A 27447-nucleotide genomic window follows, 5' to 3' on the forward strand; every position below is an offset into this window, starting at 1 on the left:
GTGACAGACAAGTGAAAAATGTTTATTTGTTTAAAAAATTTATACCCCACCTTAATACTAAGCAACTTACACGAAAATGATGGGGACTAACTTGGTCCAGAAGAGAAAGTAATGGTGATTGGCCTGGAGGGGATAAGCTATGGAATCTGCTGGAATTAGTAGGTGCTGAGCTTTTTTAGGCATTGTAGGGGTCTGCTTGAGAGCAGGACGAGAGAAAAGTGGTCTGGCTTAGGGAAGTTAGAGAAAAAGTAGGCTCTGGCATGAAAAAACTGACCCATAAAGGATCTCCTTATTATAGTGTATCTTAAGCCTGACATTGGCATTCCTACTGTTAATCACGTATAAAAATCCAGTAGCTTCACTGTCGGCCTCTTTTACAAAGCTGCGTAGCAATAGCCCCAAAGCCCTTTAAATCTCTATGGGCTTCGGGGCCGTTAGCGCAGCCGCTAGCGCGGCTTTGTAAAAGAGTCCGTATGTCTCCGCTTCATAGCATGAAAATATAGCATTTCCACATGTTGGTCTCGTTCCTAAAAGAATGACAGCTTAAAAATTATTTCCCAAACCATGCTAAATATAAGTTAGCAATGTCTGGGGCCATAGAGTGTCCCTTAGCGGTGCCCTTGATTTTGTTGAAAAAAATTGATTTTGTGAACAAAAATAATTTTTTGTTAAAGCAATGGATACTAGTGTCACAATGAAATGAACTGGTAATCCTGAGATGTTATATCCTTTGAGAGAGAGCATTCTTTGATAATATTTATAGCTTCATGTTGTGGAATATTTGTATATAAGGAGTCAGTATCAAAGGTAACCAATATATAATCTGAAATGTCAACATCAAATTAATTTAGAACAGTGGTTCCCAACCCTGTCCTGGAGGACCACCAGACCAATTGGGTTTTCAGGCTAGCCCTAATGAATATGCTTGAGAGAGATTTACATATAATGGAAGTGACAGGCATGCAAATTTGCTCCATGCATATTCATTAGGACTATCCCAAAAACCCGATTGGCCTGGTGATCAGGACAGGGTTGGGAACCACTAATCTAGAATATTATTTATATGACTTGAGTTTCTAAAGTAGGACTTTTTTTTTAGGTACAAATGGCTGCAGGAATCTACAAAAATAGACAATGGCTCAAACACTGAACCATTGCCAGTTTTTCAATAAAGATTTTGACCTGTGTTCACGTTTTCATCCTTTGGCTGTCTCCGCTCTTTGTTTTATCTTAGTTTTATACTGGTATATATTTATAAATATATATATTTTTACGTATTTATATACCACTTATAACCTAAGGGGCTCATAATCAAAACAAAAAACATCTAAAAAGTGACCTAAATGGGTACTTGGGATGATCAAAAAGCTTGATCGTCCAAGTACCCATAACCAAAGTTAGTTTTAGATATATCTAAAACCAGCTTAGGCCTTTCCCCTGCCTCTAAACGCATAGAGCGAAAAGAGGCGTTTTTAGAGGAGGGGAAAGGGCGGGAGGTGGGCCGACCTATACTTAGTCGTACAGCAGGTATAACCAAAGATTTAGGCAGGTTGCCTAGTCGGCACTTATACGTTTTGACTTAGACCAAGTCAAAACAGGTATAAGTGCCGAAAAAGGGGCCGCTGAGCTGATCGCACTACCGCGATAAGCTCAGCGGCCCTGGCAACCTGCCTACCACCACCACCAACGATCCCAGCAGGAGAGATGGTTCATCTCCCTTGCCGCAATAGCGATACCACCAAGTGCCGCCAAATGCGGCACTTGGGATCACTATCACGGCAGGAGAGATGAGCCATCTCTCCTGCCGTGATCCACCCCTCCCCCCTGATCGGATCGGGCAGGAGGGAGCCCAAGCCTTCCTGCCCCAGCAACTACCCACCCGCCCGACAATGATCTGGGCAGGAGGGAGCCCAAGCCCTCCTGGCCCAGCAAAACCCCCTATTCCCCACCCCCACTAAGATATGGGCAGGAGGGATCCCAAGCCCTTCTGCCCTCGGCGCACCCTCCTCTCATGATCGCTCCCTGAACCTACGTTCACCCCCCCCTCCGACCCCACGACACCCTTCCCCCACCGACCCCGCAACACCACCCCCACCCCGTACCTGAAAAACAGTTGGACGGACGGGTCCCAAGCCTGTCCATCTGGCAGGCCTGCCATTTGACAGATGACAGGCTTGCCAGACGGACAGGCTTAGATCCGTATGTCCAGTCAACTGTTTTTCAGGTCCGCCTTGAACTGCAAGGTAATGGTGGAATAGAAATCTCAAATGTAATGTATATGGGAGGGGTGTCAAAGGGTCGGGGGGGTTGTGAGGTTGGTGGGGGTTTCGATCGGGGGTGATCTTGGGAGGGAGATGTGCCGAGGGCAGGAGGGCCTGGGATCCCTCCTGTCCGGATTGTTGTCGGGTGGGTGGGTAGTCGCTGAGGCAGGAGGGCTTGGGCTGCCTCCTGCCCCGATCGTTGTTGGGCAGGTGGGTTGTCACTGGGGCAGGAGGGCTTGGGCTCCCTCCTGCCCCGATCGTATAGGGGGGGAGAGGTGGACATTGGCAGGAGAGATGGCTTATCTCTCCTGCTGCGATCGTTGCTGAAGAAAGGTGGATTCTCTAACTGGTGTTCTTTTTGACAGACACCAGTTACAGAATCCAGCTTTTAGGCGAAGGACTAGCTCCTCCTTCGCATAAAAGCTCTTGTTGGGTGTTTGGGACTTAGGCTTTTTTTTTTGGTTGATTATTTGTTGTTAGTGTAGACGAAGTGGTAGTCTGGGCGTTTAAACAGCTGAATGTGGAGGCAGGCCATTATTTTAAAAAACCTCCTTTTGGATGTTTTTTTTGAGAATGGACATTTTCCCTGCTTCTGCTTTCAACGTTTAGGGCAGGGGTGTCAAAGTCCCTCCTGGAGGGCTGCAATCCAGTCGGGTTTTCAGGATTTCCCCAATGAATATGCATGAGAACTATTTGCATGCCCTGCTTTCAATGTATATTCGTTGGGAAAATCCTGAAAACCCGACTGGATTGCGGCCCTTAAGGAGGGACTTTGACACCCCTGTGATATAGCAATTGATTGGTGACCGGATGCTAACCTAGACCAGAGGTGGGCAACTCTGGTCTCTGAGGGTCGGAATCCCGTCGGGTTTTCAGGATTTCCCCCATGAATATGCATGAGATCTATGTGCATGCACTGCTTTCAATGCATATTCGTTGGGGAAATCCTGAAAACCCGACTGGATTGCGGCCCTCAAGGAGGGACTTTGACACCCCTGGTTTAGGGCCTTAGGCCAAAAGGGGACTTAGACCTTTTTTTGATTATGCCCTTCCATGTGATTTACATTCAGGTATGCAAGCATTTTTCCCTATCTTTCCTGGTGGGCTCACACTCTATCTAATGTACCTGGGGCAATGGGGGATTAAGTGACTTGCCCAGGATCACAAGGAGCAGTATGGGATTTGAACCCACAACTTCAGGATGCTGAGGCTGTGACTAGCACCACACACTCTCCATTTGGAATGTTTTGTTTCTTTGTTTGTTTTTACAAAATCTTTTCCTGATTTTAAATTCTATAAATTGCTTTATTTTCAATACAGGAATTCAACAAACTGTTTTAAAAAACTTGCAGAAGTAATAGTTTTCCAGAACGACAACGGTTTGTGTTATAATAAGAGTATAATGTATTTGCAAAGCGACCCCGTAGGAACCAGTGGGAAAATGGTTTGTGCTGACCTGTCGGATTATGTAGATAAAAACAGCGTACAAGTACGGTGGTACAAGGTAAAAGCAGATGTATCTCTTTCCACTATGGTATATTTATATTTGAGCTCCCACACTATTGTCTTTTTAGTCAAATATTAAAATTAGTTTGATTATTACAGTTGAAGAAAAAAAAAGGTTTTCAAGGTGTTGGTGGTTTTCAACTTTGTTTTGTCGTATTACTACTATTTATCATTTCTGTAGCGCTGGCCTACAAGGCTGCAAAGAGGAGGCAGTATTGGCTTGTGTGAGCTAAGCTGAAAGACAGCAGCAATCGCTGTGGGTATGAAGGAGGTCTGGAAATACTAGTGGTAGCTCCAGACACGGAAAGGAAGAGGAGGGGGACAAGGCTTGAGTGAGAGACAAGTGAGAAATGATTATTTGTTTTAAATATATATACCCCACATATTACTAAGCAGCTTACAGGAAAATGATGGGGAGTAATTTGGAAGGCAGCAACAAACAAAGAATCCAAAAAAACTGCAGTGAAATATCGAGTCAAAGAATAAAACCAAAAACTGCAGTGATGGTGTACAGGATGCCAAGTCTTTAATAAACACTCATAAAAATAAAATCATGAAACAGTTTATATCCAAAAGGACTGACAAAACCGGAGCCTACACGGTCCGTGTTTCGAAGAAACACTTCTTCCTCAGGGGTCCTAGAATGTATCAATACAAGAAAACCTGATGGATAACAACTGGATAAAAACTCGAATCAGCAGTGGATAGCTGAGTAGGAGCTTTCACGTCTGCTCAGCTATCCACTGCTGATTCCAGTTGTTATCCATCAGGTTTTCTTATATTGATACATTCTAGGACCCCTGGGGACTAATTTGGGCCAGCAGAGAAAGTAATGGTGATTGGATTGGAGGGGATAAGCTGTGGAATCTGCTGGGGGAAAGAGGAAATAGTAGGTGCTGAGCTTTTGTAGGCATAGTGGTGGTCAGCTTGAGAGCAGGATGAGAGAAATGCAGTCTGGTTTGGGGAAGTTAAAGAAAAAGGCTCTGGCATGAGCATGGGAAAGCTCCGGTTCTGGCCCCGTTAGTCTGAGACGGCACAGAGTACATGAAATTTATGAAAGAATTAAAAAGACTAAAGATAAGTAAATTTCTGTTAGTTTTTTTCAAACTGTGAAGTGGTCTTTATTCAGATGTTCACTGTGGAGTGAATTAGTCACAAGTTTAAAATAAAAGAAAAAAAGGACAAAAACATTGTAAGTAAAATATGAATAGTAAAAATGCACTAAGCAGGTTTTTGGCCAGTGATTGAAGGATGGAGTATGTACATTGATTACATCTACGCTGGCAAAGAATGCCTTTTCCTGCATAAACTAATATGCTCAAAAATATGACTAAATAATAGGTTCAATAAGAATGGTTAACATTTTATTGAATATTGACCGTTTCACGTGAGTGGATTACTGACATCTGTTGCATATTGGTTATTTATACCACTCAGTTAAAGATTCCTCATGAAAAAACTGACCCATTTAAGAATGTCCAAGTAAGGGATCTCCGTACTATATCTTAAGTCTGATATTGACATTTCCAGTGTTCAATCACATATAAAAATTCAGTAGCTTCACTACGGGCTCCTTTTACTAAGCTGCGCTAGCAGTTTTAGCGCACTCTAGACGCTAATGCCAGCATTCAGCTGGCGTTAGTTCATGGCGTGTAGTGCAGGGTTATTGCGTGTGGCAATACCGCACGCACTAAAAACACTAGCACATCTTAGTAAAAGGAGCCCTATGTCTCTGCTTCATAGCATGAAAATGCAACGCTGTATATTTAACATGTAATAAATGGCCCCTGCTCAGAAGAGCTTGCAATCTAATTGGGATAGACAGAAATATGTTAATGCATCTAAGATCACTCCAGTAAAGCTAGATGATTTCAAAAACCTACTTAATGAAAGAAAAGTTTAAGGGGTTTTTCTTTTTTTTTTTTTTAAGGAGCACAAAAGCATCAGAAATCATCTTTAAAATGCACCATGTAGTCAAAATTTCAAGCATAACAAAAACATGAGCAAATTACCCAACAAGCATAAATGTATTTTGAACTATCCATGTCCCTGTCACAGTGTTTGAAAGCCACAGGATGTGAACTACCTTGTGAGCTCTACATATGTAATCAGAATTGTTTCTCAATGCTGAGCAGACATTGTGGAGTGCTTTTTAAAAAATTTAAATAAGTTGACTGATAGTCACCGCTCAGGGTTTTTTTTTTTGTGACCCATTTAAATTACTTTTGAAGGGTTGTTTTTTTTTTTTAGTTTTACTTAAGTGACAAGTTCAGAACTGCCAGTTTCATTCAGAGCAAGAGAATATGCAAATTCTGCTGTTTTCCTGTCACAGAGAAGATATCTACAAATGCTGAAAAAATTAAAATACCTAATTGAGAAGACAGATTCTTACAAACTTCTTGTGAATCTCTGTTCAAAACCATTGTTCTGGGGGCACTTGTATTTTAAATTTCCTCTTGTCTTGAATTGTGCATATTATCGTCGCCTGAATAGAAGATTGTTCTCCTTTAAGTTCAAGTGGCCGTATTAAAGTGGAATTGCATGCCATATGGAAAACGAGGCAGGACACAAAATAAGAAATTTGACATCATACTAATTTATTTTTTTTAGGAGTGTAAACCCCTGGATACTAGTCGTTCAAAGTTTACAGCTATAGGCTTTGACCTCACTATAGAAAACATGACTAAAGATGATGAAGGGAACTACACCTGTGAAGTAACATATGCATATGATGAGAAACTGTATAACATTTCACGCGCTATTGGCTGGACTGTGAATGGTAAATATCATCATTTTTTCAAATATTTATTTCAAAGGAGTTATCTTAGAGACTAAACACATAGGACCAAATTCCAAAAATTGGTATCAACGGAAAATAGCACTAAGCACTATTCTGTAAACAGTGCTCTTAAGTTAGGCACCATTTATAGTGCTTATGCTGTGATCCAGCCTAAGCGCTTTAACCACAGGGATTTGCACCACTGAAGTCCGGTGTAAATCCTCATGCCTAAGTTAGGCATCGATCCCCTTAGTCCTTAACAGCATGCATAAATTGGAGCAACATACCTGATCCACTTATGACCCTCCTATAGGGCTGTACTTCCTTTTTGGAGCCACATGTAAATTTACATGTGGATCCAGGTGCCTAAATTTACACGTATAAAATTTAAATTAAAGCCAGTTTGCACCGATAACTGATTATTAAGGTCCAATTACAGTAGAATCTCAATTATTCTGTACCCACAGGGATTGGTGGATACCAGATAACTGTTTTTCTGGTTGATTGAAAGTCCCCCCTCCCATCCTGAAACACCAGCGCAGCGGCGGTCCTGAGCGGCAAAGCCTTCTTCCCTCCCTTGAGCCCCAAAACGGCAGAAGCAGGTGGCCATCCTGAGCCGCGAACCCTCTCACTCCCTCCCTTACCTAAAGCAAAGCCAGTCAGTAGGAGCCAGCCTCAAAACAGGCTGTCCACGGCTAGCCCTAGCAGGGTCTTTTCTCCGACACACTGACACATCAGAAGAAAGGCCCTACTGGAACTGGTCGCAAGCAGCCTGTTTTGAGACTGCCACCTGCTGACCGGCTGCTCTTTGGGTAAGGGAGGGAGGGAGCAGGGGGTTCACGGCCCAGGACCACTGCCTGCTTCTGCCACATGAGGGAGGGGGGTTTTGTGGCTCAGCAATGCTGCTGCGCTGGTGCTTCAGGGTGGGTGGGAGGGAGGGGGATTCCTGGTTCAGCTGCTTTGGAGCTTGGGGGCTTGATGGAGTGGGGATTTGCGGTTTAAAACCACTGTCATGCTGGTGCTTCGGGGAAGGAGGGGGGTTCCCATCTCAGCTGCTTCTGGGCTTGGGTTTTGAGGGAGGGAGGTGGTATTCATGGCTCAGGACTGCCACAGCTTCTAGTGCTTCAGAGCTTGAGGGAGGGAAGGGGACTTGCAGCTCAGGACCACTGCCGCTGGTGCTTCATGGGATTTTGGGTTGTTTGTGTGTTGATTAGCGGGGGTTTATTTCTTGTTGCCTTCCCCTGCAGTCACTACCCCTAATGCAATCTGGGGGCAAAACGTAGCCACGTTGAGTCATTGATATTAATAAATTGGACTTTGTTTGGACTGATCTGCTTTTTTGGTTTTGCTTGCAAATTTAATGCAGCAAGTATTGGCGGTAGTCTCTACATTTTGTTTTACAGGCCCTGTGTTAAAATTCCAGGTAGTCTGTGGTAATAAGAATCAGAGTTAGAGCTCATACTAACTGCAGAACTGCCGGTTAGTGCATGGTATTTCCTACGTGCTACCTGCAAAATGCCGGGAAACCCATAACCAGCACCCTAACACAAAAAGCACTTGGGGATAAATTCTATATATGGTGCCCATAAAATCAGCACAAAAAAAGCATTATTCTATAAACTTAAAGTTAGGCACGCTTTATAGAATAGTTGTTATGCCCAGGAACCATGACTAAATTTAGGTACAGCTATTTGCACCAACGAAAATGCAGTGCAAACGCCTGCATCTAAATTTAGACATGGATGCCCTTATTCTATAATTGCACACGTAGCTTAATGTAACACCCCTGATCCGCCCATGACCCGGATGCTGTGCCTAAATATATGCACATAACTTGTAATTTAATTTAAGTAGTACCAATAACTGCTTGTTAAAATGACAATTATTGGTGCTAATTGGCTTGTTCAATTAAATTGCATGTGCAATTTTTACCACTTTCTATGGAATTTAAGGGGTTAATATGCACTTTACCACATGGCAACTGCTAAAATACCAGCTGCAAAACCTATTAATGCAGTTGTGCACTAACAGTTATTGCACTGTAAAACCATATTTTAGGTGCTTAATACATATTGGTAAATGGGCCCCTTTATCTTTGTGAGTGTGGATTTCTTAAATGGATGTAAATAATATTTAGGGAACATTTTTGCTAGTACATTGTTAGCATCTATTAATTATTAAAATGTTTTTAATTTTTTTTCATCTTGACCTATTCAAATAGGTAAAATGTATGAAGAAGGAAATTCTTAAATAGTTGCTTTGACTTCACATACTGTAATTTCAATCTAATTCTTAATTTTTTATGCTTTATTATTATTTTTTTTAAGTCTACAGAAAGAGGAAACCAGCAGTAATTATTTTCCCTAAAAACAACTCAATTGAAGTAGAGCTTGGTAAGAGATTCTGCAATTATTTTTTTCCCATGTTTTATTGTACCAATGTTTTAAACTGAAAAGGGATAAAGACTTGTCTAGAATACTGCTTGCTGGCTGGAATGCTCCAGAGGAGTTAATGCATTTTATTTTGAAACTAAAGATTATTACTTTACTAACACCCTTCTTTTACAAAGCTGCGCTGTGGTAACTGCCTCGAAGCCCATAGGAATTTAAAGGACTTTGGGCTAGATTCACGAACCTGCCCGATGCGGGCAGGTCCGATGAATTCTCAAAGTCCCAATATGCAGATGGGGGTGATCGGAGGAATGCCCCCCTCTGCCTGCCCAGATCGTTCGATAACGATCCCAGTGCATGCGCAAACCATCTGTAGATGGTCTGCGCATGCGCTGGACCTCCGGGCCCGTCAGAGATTTTTTTAAACTTTTGGAGCCTGTTGTTTTAACCCACTTAGGGCCCGTGGGTTAAAACGATGGGCTTGCACTGTGGGGCAGGGTGGGAGAGTTGGGGCAGGCAGGCAATCTGGGCCTGCAGGAGAGTTCGGGGCTGACAGGGCAGAGAGCAGGGCAGTCGGAAAGGGCTTGAGTGACTGGTCCTCAGCAGTCGCTTATTTGTGATTGGTCAGCCCAGTCGGTGTTGCAGGGTTTTGATTTGTGAATTGCGTCCCTGTCTACTTTGCATGCCGTTGCCCTCATTTGCATGCGCGGATCGGAGGTTGGTCGGCAGAGAGGTAAGTGAATCGGGCCGGAGGGAAATTTGCTCGTAAAGAGGTGGCAAACCGATCGGTACACAATCCATTTGCTTTGTGAATCTAGCCTTTTGAGGCTTTTGCCAAGCGGCAGCCGCTAGTGTGGCTTTGTAAAAGAGGCGGTAAATTTTGTATTATGGGGAAAAGAGGTGAATACATTTGCTATTTGAAGTAAATCATTGCAATTGATTTTTATCTTTCATGTTTTTATTTCATTTCTGAGGAGATGGTAGCACTGGCATAGCAAGGGTGACAGGCGCCCGGGGCCATGGTGCACCTTCCTTGCCCCCTTCTGCCTTGCGCTCCCCTTCCCTTTCCCCTTACAATCGTTAACATACCTGGTGCGAGCAACATCACCAACTCGCTGTCAGCTCTCCCTCTGACGTCATTTTCTAGGCATGGGACCCGGAAGTGACAGAAGGAGAGCTGGCGCGACTGGATTGCGGCCCTCGAGGACCGACATTGGACACCCCTGCTCTAAGGGCTTCTTTTACAAAGGTGGGCTAGCGTTTTTAGCACACGCTAGCTGAAAAATTACCACCTGCTTAAAAGGAGGCGGTAGCGGCTAGCGCTTGCGGCATACCGCTAGCGCACCTTTGTAAAAAGAGCCCTAAGTCCGATAATGAGATTAAGGGCTCCTTTTACAGAGGTGCGTTAGGGCCTTAACGCGTGGAATAGCGCTACCCACTACCGCCTCCTTTTAAGCAGGCGGTATTTTTTGGCTAGCATGCATGCGTTAAACACGCTAACGCACCTTTGTAAAAGGAGCCCTAAATTTAGTGCCCTAAATGAAGACAACTACTTTAAAATCAGCAGTAGATACTTTGGTTAAAGACAAATTAATGATACACAGAAAAATGGAGCAAATAGAAAATTTTAACAGAAGGCTTAATCTCAGACTGTTAAATTTCCCAAGGTCTGTGGAAATTTCTGCAGTAGAATTGTTCAGAAAATATCTAATACAAAATCTTGGCTTCGCTCCTGAGGCTATACCCCCTTTAAATAAGGTTTATTGGGCTCCTTTTACGAAGCTGCATTAGCGGTTTAACGCGCGTAATAGCGCGTGCTAATTTTCCGGCCGCACTAGCCGCTACCGCCTCTTGAGCAGGCGGTAGTTTTTCGGCTAGCACGCGATAAAAAGTCACGTGCGATAAAGTTGCTAACATGGCTTCGTAAAAGGAGCCCATTATTTGCCTGCTTCAAAAAAGCCAGGGAGCAAGCCAGGAATGGAGAATGAAACACAACATATTACAATGGACTTGGGAAATATCTCAGAGATTTTGGAATCAACAATAGCTACAATTGAAGACAGAGCTACTCTGCTTGTTTCTTTTATTTTTCAGGAAGATTTAAATTCTGTTTTAAAACTTTTATTTCCGTAAATCACAAATTCCATTTTTTGGCCAGCGATTATGGATATTCCCTGATGTGAATAAAGAAACTCAGGAAAGAAGAAAACGTTTCCTTGTCATGAGTTAAGAAACTAAAGAGATTGGAGCGACTTTTCAATTGATGTATCCATGCAAGTGCCTCATTAAATATGCAGGGATAAAATATACTTTTTTTGTTCCTGACCATTTGAGGTCTTTTCTGGACTTAAAGTAGATCGCCAGAACATAAAAGGAAGTAATAATTGATTGTAGGAGCCACCGTTAAGCCTTTAGTTTTCTCTCTTATTTTCTTCCTAATAATTTGGTTCCTTGTCTAAGACCATTCCCTCTATAGATTGTTGAGGTCTAAGAAGGATAGAATCTGTTTCCTTGAGATAGTTAATTATTAACTCTTTTCTTTTTGGTTTTTCCTGTTCAAGTTGAAATACTTGTATGTTATTTCAAACTCAATAAATAAAGAATTAAAAAAAAGACAAAACCATGTTGTCTCAGATTTTGCATTTCACTGGATTCTAGAAAGTTCACGATCCTTTCTGTCAACAGTGCTTCCATTTCTTTTACTGGCCTGTAGTTTTCCACTTCTCTGTTACCATTTTTGTGAAAAAGGACCACATTTGCTCTTCTCTAATCCTGTGGAACTTCTCCCTTCTCTAAGGATTTATTAAATAAATCTTTAAGAGGACCCACCAGGACTCCTCTGAGTTTCCTCAGTATCCTGGAATTAATCTCATCAGGTCCTATAGTTTTGCGTTCAGTTTTTTATACTGTTCATAATATTTTCTTCCAGGATCAATGGAGTCTGGAAGGAGTCTGTAGTGCTGAAAGTTCCATTTTTGGTCCAAGTTAAAGATTGTGGCCCTGATTCTATAAATGGTGCCTAGCTGATGTAGGTGCCTAGCTTAAATTGTTTAATAGGCTTAATCAGCATCTTTTAATTGACATAAATTGCATTTAATTGGATGTTAAGCACCTACTACTTTTAGGTAGGGGCCTAATCCAAGGCATGATGAGGGGGCAGATTGTGGACAAGTTTTGCCTGTAGATGCCTGTTTTGGACTTAAGCGCACTCATTTAAGCCAAGAAAGCCCTGGCATAAACAGGGTGCACCTAGTGTTAGGATGCCCATCAGTGCCTAAGCTAATTTAAGCATGATTCTATAAAGTGTGCCTAACTTGTATAGAACCTCACTAAAGCGCCACACTAATAGATACCTAATTTGTAGGCACCATTTACAGAATCTGGCCCTGTGAGTATGGGGAAAAGGCAAGGCAAAGCTGAAGTCTTATCTCCCTATGAATAGAGGCTGACCCAAATTGTTGTTTTTTTTTAAGGTTTGGCTGAAACTGAAACTGTAGCTGAAATTCATTGCCTTGTTTCAGCCAAAGCTGAAACCACAAGTTTGGTTGTTTTGAATGTGAACAATGAGGGCCACTGGGGATTGTCAGAGCTTTGCATTCTGCATCCCACTTCTAAATCCACAGCATCCAAGCCAGAGTATAATGATATAAATAATAAAAGACCATAGGAGCATAGAAAAATGAAGGCAAATAAAGACCATATGGCCTATCTAGTCTGCCTATCTATGCTATTTAATATTCCTTCCTCTCCCTTAGAGATCCAATGTACTTATCCCAAGCTTTCTTTAATTCAGATATTTTCATTGCCACCACTTCCACCAGGAGGCCATTCCATGCATTCACTACCCTTTCTGTGTAAAGTATTTTCTGAGGTTACTTCTTAGTTCATCCCTTTTTTACCTTCATCCTATGCACCCTCATTATTATAGAAATAAGTTGTATTTTAAAGCCACGTACAGTAGATGTTTAAAGGTCTAGCATTTTTACCCTCATGCCTTTCCACTGAAGTGTACATATTGAGATATTTAAGTCTGTTTTCATACACTTTATGATAAGACCATTGACCATTTTAGTAGCCTTACTATGGACCGTCTTCATCCTTTTTATATCTTTTTGAAGGTGTGGTCTCCAGAATTGTACACAATATTCTAAATGAGGTCTCGCCAAAGTCTTACACAGGGACATTATTATCTCTTTCCTACTAGCCATTCCTGTGCACTCAAGCATCCTCCTAGCTTTTGCTATCACCTTTTCTACCTGTTTGGCCACCTTAAGATCATCACATACTGTCACACCCAAGTCCTGCTCCTCTTTCTACACAAAAGTTCTTCCCCCCCTAAACTGCACCATTCCCTTGGGTTTTTGCAGCCCAAATGCATTACCCTGTATTTCTTAGCATTAAATTTGAGTTGCCAAATTCCAGACCATTCTTCAAGCTTCATTGGGTCCTTCCTCATGTTATCCATGCCATCAGGGGGTGTCTGCCCTATTGCAGATTTTGGTATCATCCACAAAGTGGCAAATCTTACAGACAGCCCTTAGCAATATCACGTACAAAAATGTTAAGAACAGGCCTAAGAACTGAACCTTATGGCATACCATGGTAACATCCCTTTCCTCAGAGTGAGCTCCATTTAGTACTACCCTTTGTCGCCTTCCACTCAACCAGTTCCTAACTCAGTTCATCATTTTGGTGCCTGTACCGAGGGCACTTTGTTTATTTATCAGACACCTGTGTGGAACAGTGTCAAAGACTTTGCTAAAATCTAAATACACCACATTTAGCGCTCTCCCTCTATCCAGCTCTCAAAGAAATTGATCAGATTTGTCTGACAAATCCTACCTCTAGTGAAACCATGTTGCCTCAAGCCCTGTAATTCATTGGATTCCAGAAACTTCACTATTCTGTTTTAAAAGCATTTCTATGATTTTTCTTACTACAGAAGTCAGATTTACCGGCTTGTAGTTCTCTACCTCTTCTTTACTTCTGCTTTTGTGGAGAGCTGCCAGAACTTCCTTAAGCTCCTTCAGTACCTTTGGATGTATGCAATCTGGCCCCATCACCTTGTCCACCTTTTTAATTTAGCTAGCTCCTCCCTAACACAGTCATCTGAAAATTGTTCAGAATCTACCACATCTTAATTTTTATTTGTGTTTGAATTATGCAGTCCTGCTCCCGGCCCTTTATCTTTATTAGATTTTACATGTTCCTCCTTTTCACCTTTAAATCTCACTATGTCACTTTTGCATTTCCTTCTTCACTAATATATCTAAAAAGTGCTACATCCCCATTTTACTGTGTTGGCTATTTTTTCTTCTAGTTCTATCTTTGTTTTCCTGATTACTTTACCAGCTTCTCTTAACTTTTCCAGATATTGTTGCCTGTCTTCCTCTCTCTGCAATCTTTTGTAACTTAAGATGGCTAACCTCTTTTTCCTTTTCAGTTACTAATTTTGAGAACCAAAGCAGCCATCTTTTGCTTTTACTTTTTCTTACTTTACTTACAAAATGGTTTTTTGCCCTTACAATAGCCCCTTTTAGTTTTGCCCCCTGCTTTGCTACTTCTTCCAGATGTTCCCATTCATACAACAACTCCTTGACATAATCCCCCTCCTGAACAAAGTTAAGATTTTTTTTTAAGTCTAGAATCTTTACTTTTGAATGAACCCTCTCTAAACCTGTCTTAATATTAAACCACACCATATAGTATCACTGGATGCCATATGATCACACACCATAACATCAGAAACACTCTCCCCATTCGTAAGCACTAAGTCCATTCAACTTGGGTTCCATTACTAACTGCTGGAATTCAGGAACTCTCCTTCAATCTGTTCAAAATTCTGCTGCATGACTTTTATTCTGCCAGTGTTGCTATGCTCACATTATCCTGCTCCTCATGTCAGTTCATTGGCTCCCTGTCCATGTCTGCATACAGTTCAGACTCCTCTTGTTGACTTACAAGTGCATTTACTTTGCAGCTCCTTAGTATCTCTTCTCTCAACTCTCCTTATACTCCTCCCCAGGAACTTCATCGGGTAAGTCTCTCTTGTCTGTGCCCTTTTATTCTACTGCCAACTCCATACTCTGTCCCTTCTATCTTGCTACACCGTAAGCCTGGAACAGACTTCCTGGGCCAGCACGTCAAGCTCCATCTCGCATCTATTCAAATCTAGAGTAAAAGCCTCCCCCCCTTTTTTTAGGCCTCTTGTAACTCCTAACTCCTACACACTTGTAAAGTACCCCTGTCCGTTTTATCATTCCGTCTGTGAGAAATTCCCTAACTCCTGTTTATCTGTTTTAATTAGATTCTAAGCTCTATTGAGCAGGGATTGTCTCTTACATGTTAATGTACAACGCTGTATATATAAGAACATAAAAATAGCCATATTGGATCAGACCATTGATCCATTTAGCCCAATATCCTATTTCTACACTGGCCAATCCAGGTCACAAGTACCTGGCAAAATCCCAAATAGTAGCAATATTCCAAGCTACTGATCCCAGGGCAAGCAGTGGCTTCCCCTATGTCTGTCTCAATAGCAGATTATGGACTTATCTTCCAGGAACTTATCCAAACCTTTTGTAAAACTAGCTACGTTAACCACTCGTACCACATCCCCTGGCAAAATGTTCCAGGGCTTAATTATTCTCTTAGTGAAAAAATATTTCCTCCTATAGGATTTTAAAGTATTTCTCTCTAACTTCATCAAGTGTTCCCTAGTCTTTGTAATTTTTGGTGGAGTAAAAAATTGATTCACTTCTACACCACTCAGGATTTTGTAAATTTCAATCATGTCTCCCCTCAGCTGTCTATTTTCCTTGCTGAAGTGCCTAACCTCTTTAGTCTTTCCTCATACGAAAGGAGTTCCATCTCCTTTATCATCTTGGTCACTCTTCTTTGAATCTTTTCTAATTTTGCTATATCTTTTTTTGAGATACGGTGACCAGAGTTGTACACAATACTCAGGGTGAGGTCATACCATGGAGCAATACAGAGGCATTATAACATTCTTGGGGCTCCTTTAACTAAGGTGCGCTAGTGTTTTTATCGTGCGCTAACCACACGCTAAATGAAAAATACTAATGCAAGCTCTATGGAGGCGTTAGCGTTTAGCGCATGCGCTAAAACCGCTAGCGCACTTTAGTAAAAGGAGCCCTTAGTCTTATTTACCATCCCTTTTCTAGTAATTCCTAGCATCTTGTTTGCTTTTTTGGCTGCCTCTGTACATTGAGCAGAAGGTTCTAGTGTATTATCTATGATGACACCTAGATCTTTTTCTTGGGCACTGACCCCCTAAGGTGAACCCTAGTGTCCGGTAACTATGATTTGGGTTATTCTTCCCAATGTGCGCCACTTTGTATTTGTCTGTATTAAATTTCGTCTGCCATTTGGATGCTTATTCGTACAGTTTCCTAAGGTCTATCTGCAAATTTTCACAGTCCGCATTTCCTTTCACAACTTTTAACAGTTTAGTTCCAATTTCCAGATCATTTATAAATGTTACATAGCACTGGTCCCAATACAGATCCCTGTGGCACTCCACTATTTACCCTCCTCTATCAAGAAAAATGGCCATTTAACCCTTCCCTTTATTTTCTGTCCAATACCTCTAGCAGCACTGCAGAAATGATAAATAGTAGTACTAGTAGATTTTTCCCTATTTGTAGGAGGCCCCGCAATTGGGATATTCCAATCAACATCTGGGATATTTCAAATTGCCTATTAGTAATACTTCCCCTTTTTACAGTTATATTTTGAATGTATTCAATTAAATCTTTGTCCAATGAAGGAGGCCTATATATAACACCAATGTAAAAACATTTTCCATTCCCTCTTTCCAGATTGACCTCTTCCTTACTCTGTATGCAATTGTGTGACTTTAATATGATCTTTAAAATATAACACCACTCCCCCTCCTTTTCTTCTTTCCATGTCTTTCTTGAACAGATTATAACCCGATATAACTGTATCCCAGTTATGGTTCTTCCTGAACCACATTTCTGTGATCACCACTAAATCACAGCCTCTAGATCCAAAACTTTATTTCCCATGCTATGGGCATTGCTATATACTGCATTCTAGACATTGTCCCCTTTTCCCAAATATTACTACTATTTATTTTTTCTATAGCGCTGAAAGGCGTACTCACCGCTGAACATTTTTGTAGAGGTATTTAATTATTCACTTACCTGAGGGGCCTTAAACAACTTGGGCCAATCAGAGCCTCAGGCCCCTCCCCGGTGCATTCCACCACAGGCTTTCTAGCAGTCTCTGACACTGACCGGCACCCCCTGGACCAGTCACTTATTTTTATCACCAAAAGCTGATGTGCTTTTAGAAAACGGTTCGGCATTTTTTAAGAATCCACTCATTTCATGAGCTACCTCATTGGCTCAAAAACCTCCTCCTCCCTATGTTTTTTTGTTAATTTTATAACTCCCTATCAGTTTTATAATTTCATAATCAAATAATTTTTAATTTAGTAATAAATTATTTTATAATTTTAAAATGTATTTAAAAAAACTTCCTCAGAGCTAAACACTACATTCCAGCCTTACTTTCTTAAGCTGGAGGAGGCCTAACAGAGGTACTTGGGAGTGACCATAAAATTACTTCCCGCTAGTGTGTTAGAACTGTGATTGGATGAGTGCTAGTATAAAATATGCACATAAGCCTTAAGCTATAGCACTTATCTCTATCCCTTGCAGTTCAAGTCTAGGCTTTTGGCTGATGGGCTTAACATACTTGCTGTTTTTGAATAAGAGTGTGGAATGCTGATGATACCTTGAACTGCAAGGGATAGAGATAAATGTTGTAGCTTAAGGCTTTTGTGCATATTTTGGTCATTCAGTCATCCATTGCAAATCTTCATGAAATTGCCAAGGTAAAGTAATGGGGTTTTTAACAGAGTTTTAAGTTTGAGAAATGATAGTTCAGCACGAATCAATGGGAGAAGGTCATTCCATAGTTTTGGGGCAAGACAGAAAAAAAGCAGAATTGTGGGTTAATTCATGGCATGCAAATTTTGGGATAGGTAGAGCTAACCAATTCGAATATATGGAACACAATGCACGAGTGGCCGTGTAAAGTATAATCGATAATGCCAGATATGAATAGAAAACTTTATGGGTTAGAATAAGAAGTGTACTATACAGCATTCAATTCACATGGAGGGGCATTTTCTATATGATGTCTAAATCCAAGTTTAGATGTTTTGGGAAAAATGTTCAAATATCCATAGATAAAATGGCCATTTTCAAACCAGAAAAATGTTTTTCTTCTTTTCAAAAATGGTCATTTCCTAGTATTTGACATCAGATGCTTAGCTTATGGTCACCCAATATAGGAAAGTAAATAGATTTGTTTGACATTGCTGAATCCAAGCTAGTATGATTTTACCAGAGGAAGACAGTGACTTCTTTAATTAATCACTGAGGTCAGACTAATTAGATTTATTTTTTTCCTTTTTTTTTGATAGGTTGTCAGGTCAGTTTGGTTTGCAGTGCCTTATACAGTGCAGCTGATTTTACATTATCTTGGAATGTCAATGATATGTTCGCAAAAGACTATTATAACAGCAGCAGAATTGTGACAGGAATGCCGATGTAAGTATATTTTGAAATTAAAATGCATGAATCTTGAGCCAGGTTTTATGGTCAAATATATTTTTATTGAGCAATCAAAAAAGCAACAGGCAACAGAACAAAATATAAATCCAGCTCAACAGAGTATACAGAAACCCGATAAGAATCCCCCCCCAGAACCACCCAAAACCAAAATTCCCCCCCCCCCAAATCCCACCCCCGGGTCCTCCCTCAAATGCAATGGAGCAAAGAACATGAGAAAAAAGAAAGGAATACACCAAGCAAACCAAAAGGGTAAATACAAATAAAAGCATCAATTGAGTATTCGGCTACGAGCCAAAGGGGTCAGAGTAGACCAAAAAGGTTCCCAAGTGGTCTGGAAAAGGCGGCCCTGGCGAGAAGACATATCAGTCACATCCTTCCTCTCCCACATCAGAAGGGAAATCATTCGGCATCTCCAAAGGGAATAGTCCGGAGCGTCGGCTTCAAGCCATTTCAGCAAGATGCATTTCAGTGCAATCAAGATAGACCACTTAAGGAAGGCTGCAAGTCCTTTAGAACGTGGGAAATAATGAGGAACAGTCCCAAACAAAATCAAAGGGGAGCTGCGAATGTGGACATGCCAAAGATTCTCCACAAAGGCAAAGATAGCTGTCCAAAAAAGTTGCACTTTAGGGCAAGTCCAGAACATGTGTCCCAAGCTTGCTTCCGGAGCCTGACAACGAAGGCAGATTGCATCAGGGCGGAAGTGGGATAAGTAAGCCCTTCTAGGGGAGATATATAAACGAAAAATCAATTTAAAATGTTGTTCCCAAAATGTTGTATATTTGCACAAAGTAGACAGACGGCGAACCGCCTGAAGGAGTATATCAGAAGGCAAATCAACAGCAAGATCTCCAGACCAAGCATCCCGTAGTCGGGAATGGTCAAACAAAGGGCATTCATCCTTCAAGTGGCGATGATGGAACTTGAGAGGGACCGGTTGTTGGGAACCAATGGTAAAAGCCGTGGACAACGACTCATGACAGGAGGCATGCAAGGAACTAGGAGATAAGGAAGAAAGCTAATGATGGATTTGCATGTAAGCAAAATAGTCGGCAGAGGGAAGATCAAAATCTATTTGCAATTGAGCAAAGGACTTAGGAGTTCCATCATCATCAACCAAGTGAAATATATAATGAATGCCCCTTGATTCCCACCGAGCAAAACTCGGCCCATCAATCCCAGGCAGGAAAGAACCATTAAAGCGAAGAGGCAGTAAAGGAGAGACAGAGGGAGAAAGATCGTGAAATTTACAAATCCAGCGCCAAACCTTCCGCAAGGGTCTGTGCAGTATTTTCACAGAAAGAGACTCAGGTTCAAGAGAAGGGATAGAATGCAGATAGGCACTAAAGTGAGCAGAACAAAAACAAGAAAGTTCCAGAGAAGTGTTAGTGAACGCTGAAGTACCCCTAAAGAGGTCGTTGATATACCTCATGCCACAACCAACTGTCAAGTATCTAAGATTCAATAAACCCAAACCACCTCTATACCAGGGAGTCGCTGCCCGCTTATAAGACAAACGAGGTCTTTTACCAGCCCAAAGAAATTTCTGGACCAGGCGCTCGAGTCTACGCTCGTCCCGAAAAGTCAAATAAAGGGGAAGAACCTGAAAAACATAAAGCCAACAGGGAACCAAAAGCATGTTATACAAATGTACGCGACCCAGAAGCGAGAAAGGAAGAGTTTCCCAAAGGTGTAATTTATTTTGTAGAGCTTGAAACAATGGCGTCACATTCAACCGGTACAGAGTAGATAAATCCAGCGGAATGGTAACCCCCAGGTACCGCAAAGCGGAATCAGCCCAACGAAGAGGAAAAGCACCCCTCCACGAAGTTCATAAATCCGGTGGAAAGGGTAAGGCCAAGGATTTATCTAAATTGAGAGACAGCCCCGAGTAGAAACCAAATTCAGAAATAAGATCCAGAGCCGCCGGGAGAGAGTCCTCGGGCCGGGTAAGAATTAAGAACATGTCATCCGCGTACGCCAGAGTCTTAAGTTCGCAGTCGCCAACCGAAAGACCCCGGACCTCCGCGAACCCCCGAAGAGTGCATAGCAAGGGTTCCAAAGAAAGAAGAAACAGAAGAGGAGAAAGAGGGCAACCCTGCCGGGTACCGCGAAGAATAGGAAAAGAGTCTGAGCGAGTCCCATTAACAAGCAGAGAAGCCATAGGATTGGAGTAGAGTGAACGCACAGCATCCAGAAAAAACCCACCGAGCCCCACGTACTCCAAGGTGCGAAATAAGAAGGACCAGTGAATGCTATCAAATGCCTTAGAAGCATCAAGACTAACAAATAGAGTTTGAATTTGTTGGGATTGACACTGAGCAAGGGCAAGAAATACTTTAAGGACATTGTGGACAGATTGACGGCCCCGAACAAATCCAACCTGATCCTCGTGAATAAGCCGTGGTAAATGAGGAGCCAAACGATCAGCCAGCATGCGAGCAAAGAGTTTGAGGTCAACATTTATTAAAGAAATGGGGCGATAGGACCCCGGCAATTCAGCTTCCTTACCTGGCTTCAAGAGCAATGTAATAAGAGCCTCGTTCGCTTGAGCCAGGTTTTATGAAAATGTAAGCACTGAACTGTCAACCAATAGAAGGGAATGCAAAGGTCTTCTGGTACACAGGTGCTGGTTCATAACATGATGACCATACCTTAGAGCAGGGGTCCCCAAAGTCCTTCCTTGAGGGCTGAATCCAGTCGGGTTTTCAGGATTTCCCCAATGTTTTGAAAGCAGTGCATTCACATAGATCTCATGGATATTCATTGGGGAAATCCTGAAAACCCGACTGGATTCGGCCCTCAAGGAGGGACTTTGGGGATCCCTACCTTAAAGCAGCGGTTCTCAACCTGTGGGTCGCGACCCCTTTTGGGATCGACCGACCCTTTCACAGGGGTGGCTTAAGATCATCGGAAAACACATATTTCCGATGGTCTCAAGACACCGCTCCTCTAAACGTCTCCAGGCAGGTCCGCCCACATGCAGATATGCCCACATACATTTATTTGTAATTAGAAATAAATATTTCACAATATATATTGTAATTGGAAATAAATATTTCACAATATATAATTACATATAAGGAAGTTCTTTTTCACCCAGAGAGTGGTAGAAAACTGGAACGCTCTTCCGGAATCTGTCATGGGGAAAACACCCTCCAGGGATTCTAGACAAAGTTAGATAAGTTCCTAATGAACAAGGACGTTCGCTGGTAGGGCTAGTCTCAGTTAGGGTGCTGGTCTTTGACCAGAGGGCCTCTGCGTGAGCGGACTGCTGGGCATGATAGACTACTGGTCTGACCCAGCAGCAGCAATTCTTATGTTCTTATTGTTTTTGTGATTAATCACTATGCTTTAATTATATCCAATTTGTAACAATGAAAATACATCCTGCATATCAGGTATTTACATTACGATTCATAACAGTAGCAAAATTACAATTATGAAGTAGCAACGAAAATAATTTTATGGTTGGGGGTCACCATAACATGAGGAACTGTATTAAAGGGTCAAAAGATCCCAAAAGAGACCACTCTATTGTTCCATAAAACCCAGATATTACCCGGTAACAAAACCAATTTGATTTCTGCCACACATCATCATCGTATTCACTAGTGTGCATTTAAATAAACCACGTGACTTGTAGTACACATAACCAGTGAATTAAAGTGTTCAAAACATATATATATATACTTATAATCTTTTATATATATATATATATATATATATATATATACTAGTCGTTAAGCCCGTTACATTAACGGGTGCTAGAATATATGTGTGTCTGTCTGTCTGTGTTTCTTTATCTCTCTCTCCTTGGCCGCTGTCTGTGTCCTTCTGTCTCCCCCCCCCCCCCCCCCGAGCAAAGCTGTCTGCCTCCAGCACACCCCTCCCCCCAAAGCAGCCCCCTTTCCCTCTCCCTAACTGTCTCTCCATGGCCCCTTCTGTCTTCCCCCCAGTGCAAAACTGTCTGTCCCCAGCACACCTCCCCCCCAAAGCAGCCCCCTTTCCCTATCTCTCCATGGCCCCTTCTGTCTCCCCCAGCACACCCCTCCCCCAAAGCAGCCCCCTTTCCCTCTCTCTGTCTCTCCATGGCCCCTTCTTTCTCCCCTCAGCACACCCGTCCCCCCAAAGCAGCCCCGTTTCCCTCTCCCTCTGGCCCCCTGTATTGATTCCCCTGCTTACCCTCCCTGCATCCTGGCGTCTTCTGGCCTGCTCCAGGCCACAATCGTGGTGGCCAGTCCCAGCAAACCTCACAGGCCGCTCCCCAACCTTGAAGCATGCTTCCTTCCCACGCGATCCCGTGCGTCAGAGGGAACATGCCACTGAGGCCGGAAAGCGGCTCACGAGGCCCGCCAAAGCCGGCCACGATCGCAGGCTGCCCCGAAGAGAAAGATCAGCGGCAGCGGTGAGCGAGGGCGGGAGGTAAGGGGCTTGCTTCCGGTTGGTGAGGAGCTTGCTTCAGGTTGGTGAGTGAGGAGGGGAGTGTCCAGAGTGATCCCTGGCCGCTTTCTAAAATGGAACGCGGCCACGGTTCAGAAAACACGGCACCAGGGATCACGATTTTTCAAGAGCACATGCGCGCTCTAGGGTTTTATTATATAGGATATATATATATATAACATTTTCATTTGTTTTGAACACTTTAATTCACTGATTATGTGTACAAGTCACGTGGTTTATTTAAATAGTGAATACGATGATATATATATAAGATTTTCATTTATTTTATGTGTACAAGTCACGTGGTTTATTTAAATAGTGAATACGATGATATATATATAAGATTTTCATTTATTTTATGTGTACAAGTCACGTGGTTTATTTAAATGTACTCTAGTGAATATGATGATATATATAAGATATATATAAGATTTTCATTTGTTTATTTATATAATCTATAAATAAACCAGAGTTCAATGAGTCAGCCTCCGCGATTACCAGCCAGAGCAGGAACAAACAGTAGTGTAACAACTAGAAGCACACTTAGCTTACACCATCCCTATTTATATTTGTCTTCTGTGCTCCTGCTCCCAGATCTTCAGCCATGAAGACAGAACTGAAATATTTGCTAAGCAATTCAGCCTTTACTTTATCAGCTTCTAAATGTTCCTCCCCTTCACTTTTGAGTCTCATAATGCCACTTTTGCACATCTCTCTATCACTGATATATCTAAAAAATGTCTTGTCTCCCCATTTTACCGTGTCAGCTATTTTTTCTTCCATTTGTATCTTTGCTTTCCTGACCACTTGACCAACCTCTCTTAACTTTTCCAGATTTTTTTGCCTGTCTTCCTCTTTCTGTGATCTTCTTTAGTTTATGAAAGCTAACCTCTTAGTCCTTACCTTCTCAGCTACTACTTTTGAGAAACAAAGTGGCCTTCTTTTTCTCTTACTTTTACTTACTTGCCTCACAAAGAATTTGTCGCCCTTACAATAACTCCTTTCAGTTTTGCCCACTACATTTCTACTCCTTCCAGACGTTCCCATCCAGACAACAATTCCTTGATGTAATTCCCCATCCAAACAAAGTTAGTTTTTTAAAAGTCTAGAATCTTTACTTTTGATTAAGCCCTCTCTGTACCCGTCTTAATATTAAACCGTACCATGCAGTGATCACCCACTGTAGCATAAGAACATAACATAAAAAACATAAGAATAGCCTTACTGGGTCAAACCAATGGTCTATCTAGCCCAGTATCCTGTCTTCAAGGAGGCCAATCCAAGTCACAAGTACCTGGCAAAAACCCAAATACTAGCAGCATTCCATGCAACCATCCTGTGTCTGTCTCAACAGCAGACTATGGACTTTTCCTCCAATAATTTGTCCAAATCTCTTTTAAAACCATTAACTGCTCTTATCACATTCCAGATCTTAACTATTCTCTGAGTGAAAAAATATTTCCTCCTATTGGTTTTAAAAGTATTACTCTGTAACTTCAAGTGTTCCCTGAGCTTTGTAAATCTTGATGCAGTAAAAAATCGATCCTTTTGTACCTGTTCTACACCACTCAAGATTTTGTAGACTTCAATCATATCTCCCCTTAGCCGTCTCTTTTCCAGGCTGAAGAGCCCTAACCTTTTTAGTCTTTCTTCATATGGGAGGAGTTCCACCTCTTTTTCATCTTGGCTGCTCTTCTTTGAACTTTTTCTAGTGCGGCATTATCTTTTTTTTTTTTTAGATAAGGAGACCAGAACTGAAAGCAATACTCAAGGTAAGGTTGCAACATTGAGCGATACAGAGGCATTATAACATTCTTAGTTTTTATAACTGTCCCTTTTCTAATAATTCCTAGCATCCTGTTTGCCTTCTTGGCCGCCATTAGCGCACATTGGGCGGAAGACTTCAGCTTATTGTCTACAATGACACCCAGATCCTTTTCTTGAATCCTAGCATCCGATAACTATGATTTGGATTATTCTTCTCAATGTGCATCACTTTGCATTTGGCCACGTTGAATTTCATCTATCATTTGGACACCCAGTCTTCCAATTTCCTAAGGTCTTCCTTCAGTTTTTCACAGTCCACATGCATTTTAACAACTTTGAACAGTTTACTGTCATCTGCAAATTTAATCACCTCGCTCATAGTTCCAATTTTTAGATCATTTATAAATAAATTGCACTGATCCTAGCACAGATCCCTGCAGCACACCACTATTTACTCTCCTCCACTGAGTCAGATGCTTGAGCGTAGGCTGATTTGATCCTACAAGTAAGTGGTTGGAGGCTTGGACAGAGGTCGATTGCATCCCCCCTCCACCCCCAAAGAATCATGTGGGAACGTGAGGGGTCAAAGATTTCAGTTTTTTGGGAAACTGAATAAAACGCAGTCCATAGAAACAAGCCACTGGAGCTACCCTTACCTATCTGAGGTAGAAATCCCTTCTCCATTTCCAGCTGCACTGAGAAGCTGATGCAGGCATAGTACATGGCAGATCTGTACAGAAGATCTGACGCACAGGCTATTTAAGCTGACGGACTTAACTGAGGTTATTATGGTTACAAGGAGTTAGATTTAGAGTCCCTGCAGGTTTCTGCTGCCCAGCTTGCACTGTTAAGCAGTACCAAGTACCATGGCTTCTGATTTCCAACAGTTATTTACTCTACCTAAGGTGGATTCTCTGGTGGCTCAAGTTACTAAAAGAGACCTTTTCTGCCTAGTGAAGGTGGAGTAGTCCTGAAGGATTCTCAGGACCGCAGGATGGACTTAGTCCTCAAACGGCAGTTTGAGGCATTGACAGTAGGCCTTAAAGTTATGGCTGCGGCTTCCTTTGTGATGCTTAGGGTCCTAAATAAAGTTTTGGCATATTTAATTCTGCCCACAGAATGCTCTGAATAAGGCAGTGGGTGGCAGATTCGGTGTCTGAATCCATCTTGAGCAAGCTCCCTTTTAAGAGGCAGATTTTTTTGGGGGGAGAAAGGACTGGACAACTTGATGACTAGTATGATGGATCATCATCCCAAGTCTTTGCTGGATGGTAAGCCACAAGGTACCAGAAGTTCCAGTTGTAGTTCCTTTCATGGCTACAGAAAACCATGTCCACGTTATGGGTCTGTGGGCTCCTCGTCACAAAGGTCCTTCCAAGGACCTAGATAGAGGTTTTGACACAGTCCCTCCAATACTTATTAGTAGTGTGTTTTTCATAATCATTTTGGTTTTTGCTTAAAGCTCCAGAAGAGCCTCCACATCCAGCTTTTGCTCCACCACAAATTCTAAGAAGTCCCAATGACACCAGGTTGACTTCCGCATAGGAGGGAAACTCTCTGGGTTCTGGGAGACTTGGATGCAGATTTCAACAGACCAGTGGGTACTAGACAACATTCGAAAGGGTTACAAACTCAAATTCTGCAATTCCCTCCAGGACACCTTTCTGGACTCTCCGGCAGGAAGGCCAGAGAAAGTGGCCAAGGTCAGAGCGACTGTGCAAAGGCTATTACAAATTGGAGCCATAGAGCTGGTGCCAGACTCTAGATCATGGAGATTTTGGAGCTACTGATGCCTACAGCTTGGCATTACCTGCAAGTGTTAGGCTCCAGAGGTGAATGCACGGTTAGCACGTTGGTTGCCTCGGAGGGGCTGTCTCCAGTCACAGCCTGGCCAGCAGAGTTCTCAGTGGTGGTTCTGGTCGAAGTCGTTATCCATAGGCCTCCCTCTTTGCATAGAGTCTTGGGTGATTCTAACAACAGATGCTAGTCTTTACGGTTGGGGGGGGGGGGTCATTGTGAGGGTCATCCAGTACAAGGGTGCTTGTCTATCAACAGATTAGAATTGAAAACCATTCAGCTGAAAGGCAGAGCAATCAGGATCTTCTCCTACAATGCCACAGCCATGGCATAAGTTAACAGATGTCAGGATTTTCTGTCCTAGGAGCCCATAACCTAGAGAATCCAGAACACTTTGGGCTTACAGCATTGCTGTTGAGCACGCAGCCTTAGCACAAACAGGATATTCAGGTATTGTTATTACAACGCTTCTTCAATTGAAGAAACCAACAAATGTAGTGGCCTATGCAAAAGCATGGAAACTTTTTTTGCTCTGGTGTAAGGAGAAGCAATTAGATCCCTTGCAGGCTTGCATTGCCAAAGTCCTGTCTTTTCTGCAGGAAGGTCTAGAGAAGAGCCTGGCGGTAGGATCTCTCAAGGCTCAAATAGCTGGTCTTTTGTGTTACAGAGTTTGAGTGGACAGAGTTTGAGTAGTCTTTGGTCTCTCATCCAGATGTGTCCATGCTCTGCCTTCCAGTGTGGCAGCTCGTCCCTACATGGAATCTCAACATTGTGTTATGGGCCCTCGCTAAAGCGCTGTATAAGCCTCTGTTGGAGGCGTCTATTATGGATCTAACCATAAGGACAGTATTTTCATAGTCACAGTCACTTCA

General features: G+C 42.2%; 1 protein-coding gene across 8 annotated transcripts in view; it reads left to right on the forward strand.

Annotated features, from left to right (window-relative positions):
- Positions 1 to 27447, forward strand: part of LOC117362265 (interleukin-1 receptor type 1-like) — a 104494-nt gene that overhangs the window by 38311 nt on the left and 38736 nt on the right. For all 8 annotated transcript variants that reach the window (XM_033948403.1, XM_033948405.1, XM_033948409.1 and 5 more), the window contains 4 exons: positions 3582 to 3765; positions 6378 to 6546; positions 8874 to 8939; positions 18418 to 18544. In XM_033948403.1, the coding sequence (XP_033804294.1) occupies positions 3582 to 3765; positions 6378 to 6546; positions 8874 to 8939; positions 18418 to 18544 (546 nt within the window). The remainder of the gene's footprint in view (positions 1 to 3581; positions 3766 to 6377; positions 6547 to 8873; positions 8940 to 18417; positions 18545 to 27447) is intronic.

Source organism: Geotrypetes seraphini, chromosome 6 (genome assembly GCF_902459505.1).
Source record: "Geotrypetes seraphini chromosome 6, aGeoSer1.1, whole genome shotgun sequence".
Classification (NCBI taxonomy): Eukaryota; Metazoa; Chordata; class Amphibia; order Gymnophiona; family Dermophiidae; genus Geotrypetes; species Geotrypetes seraphini.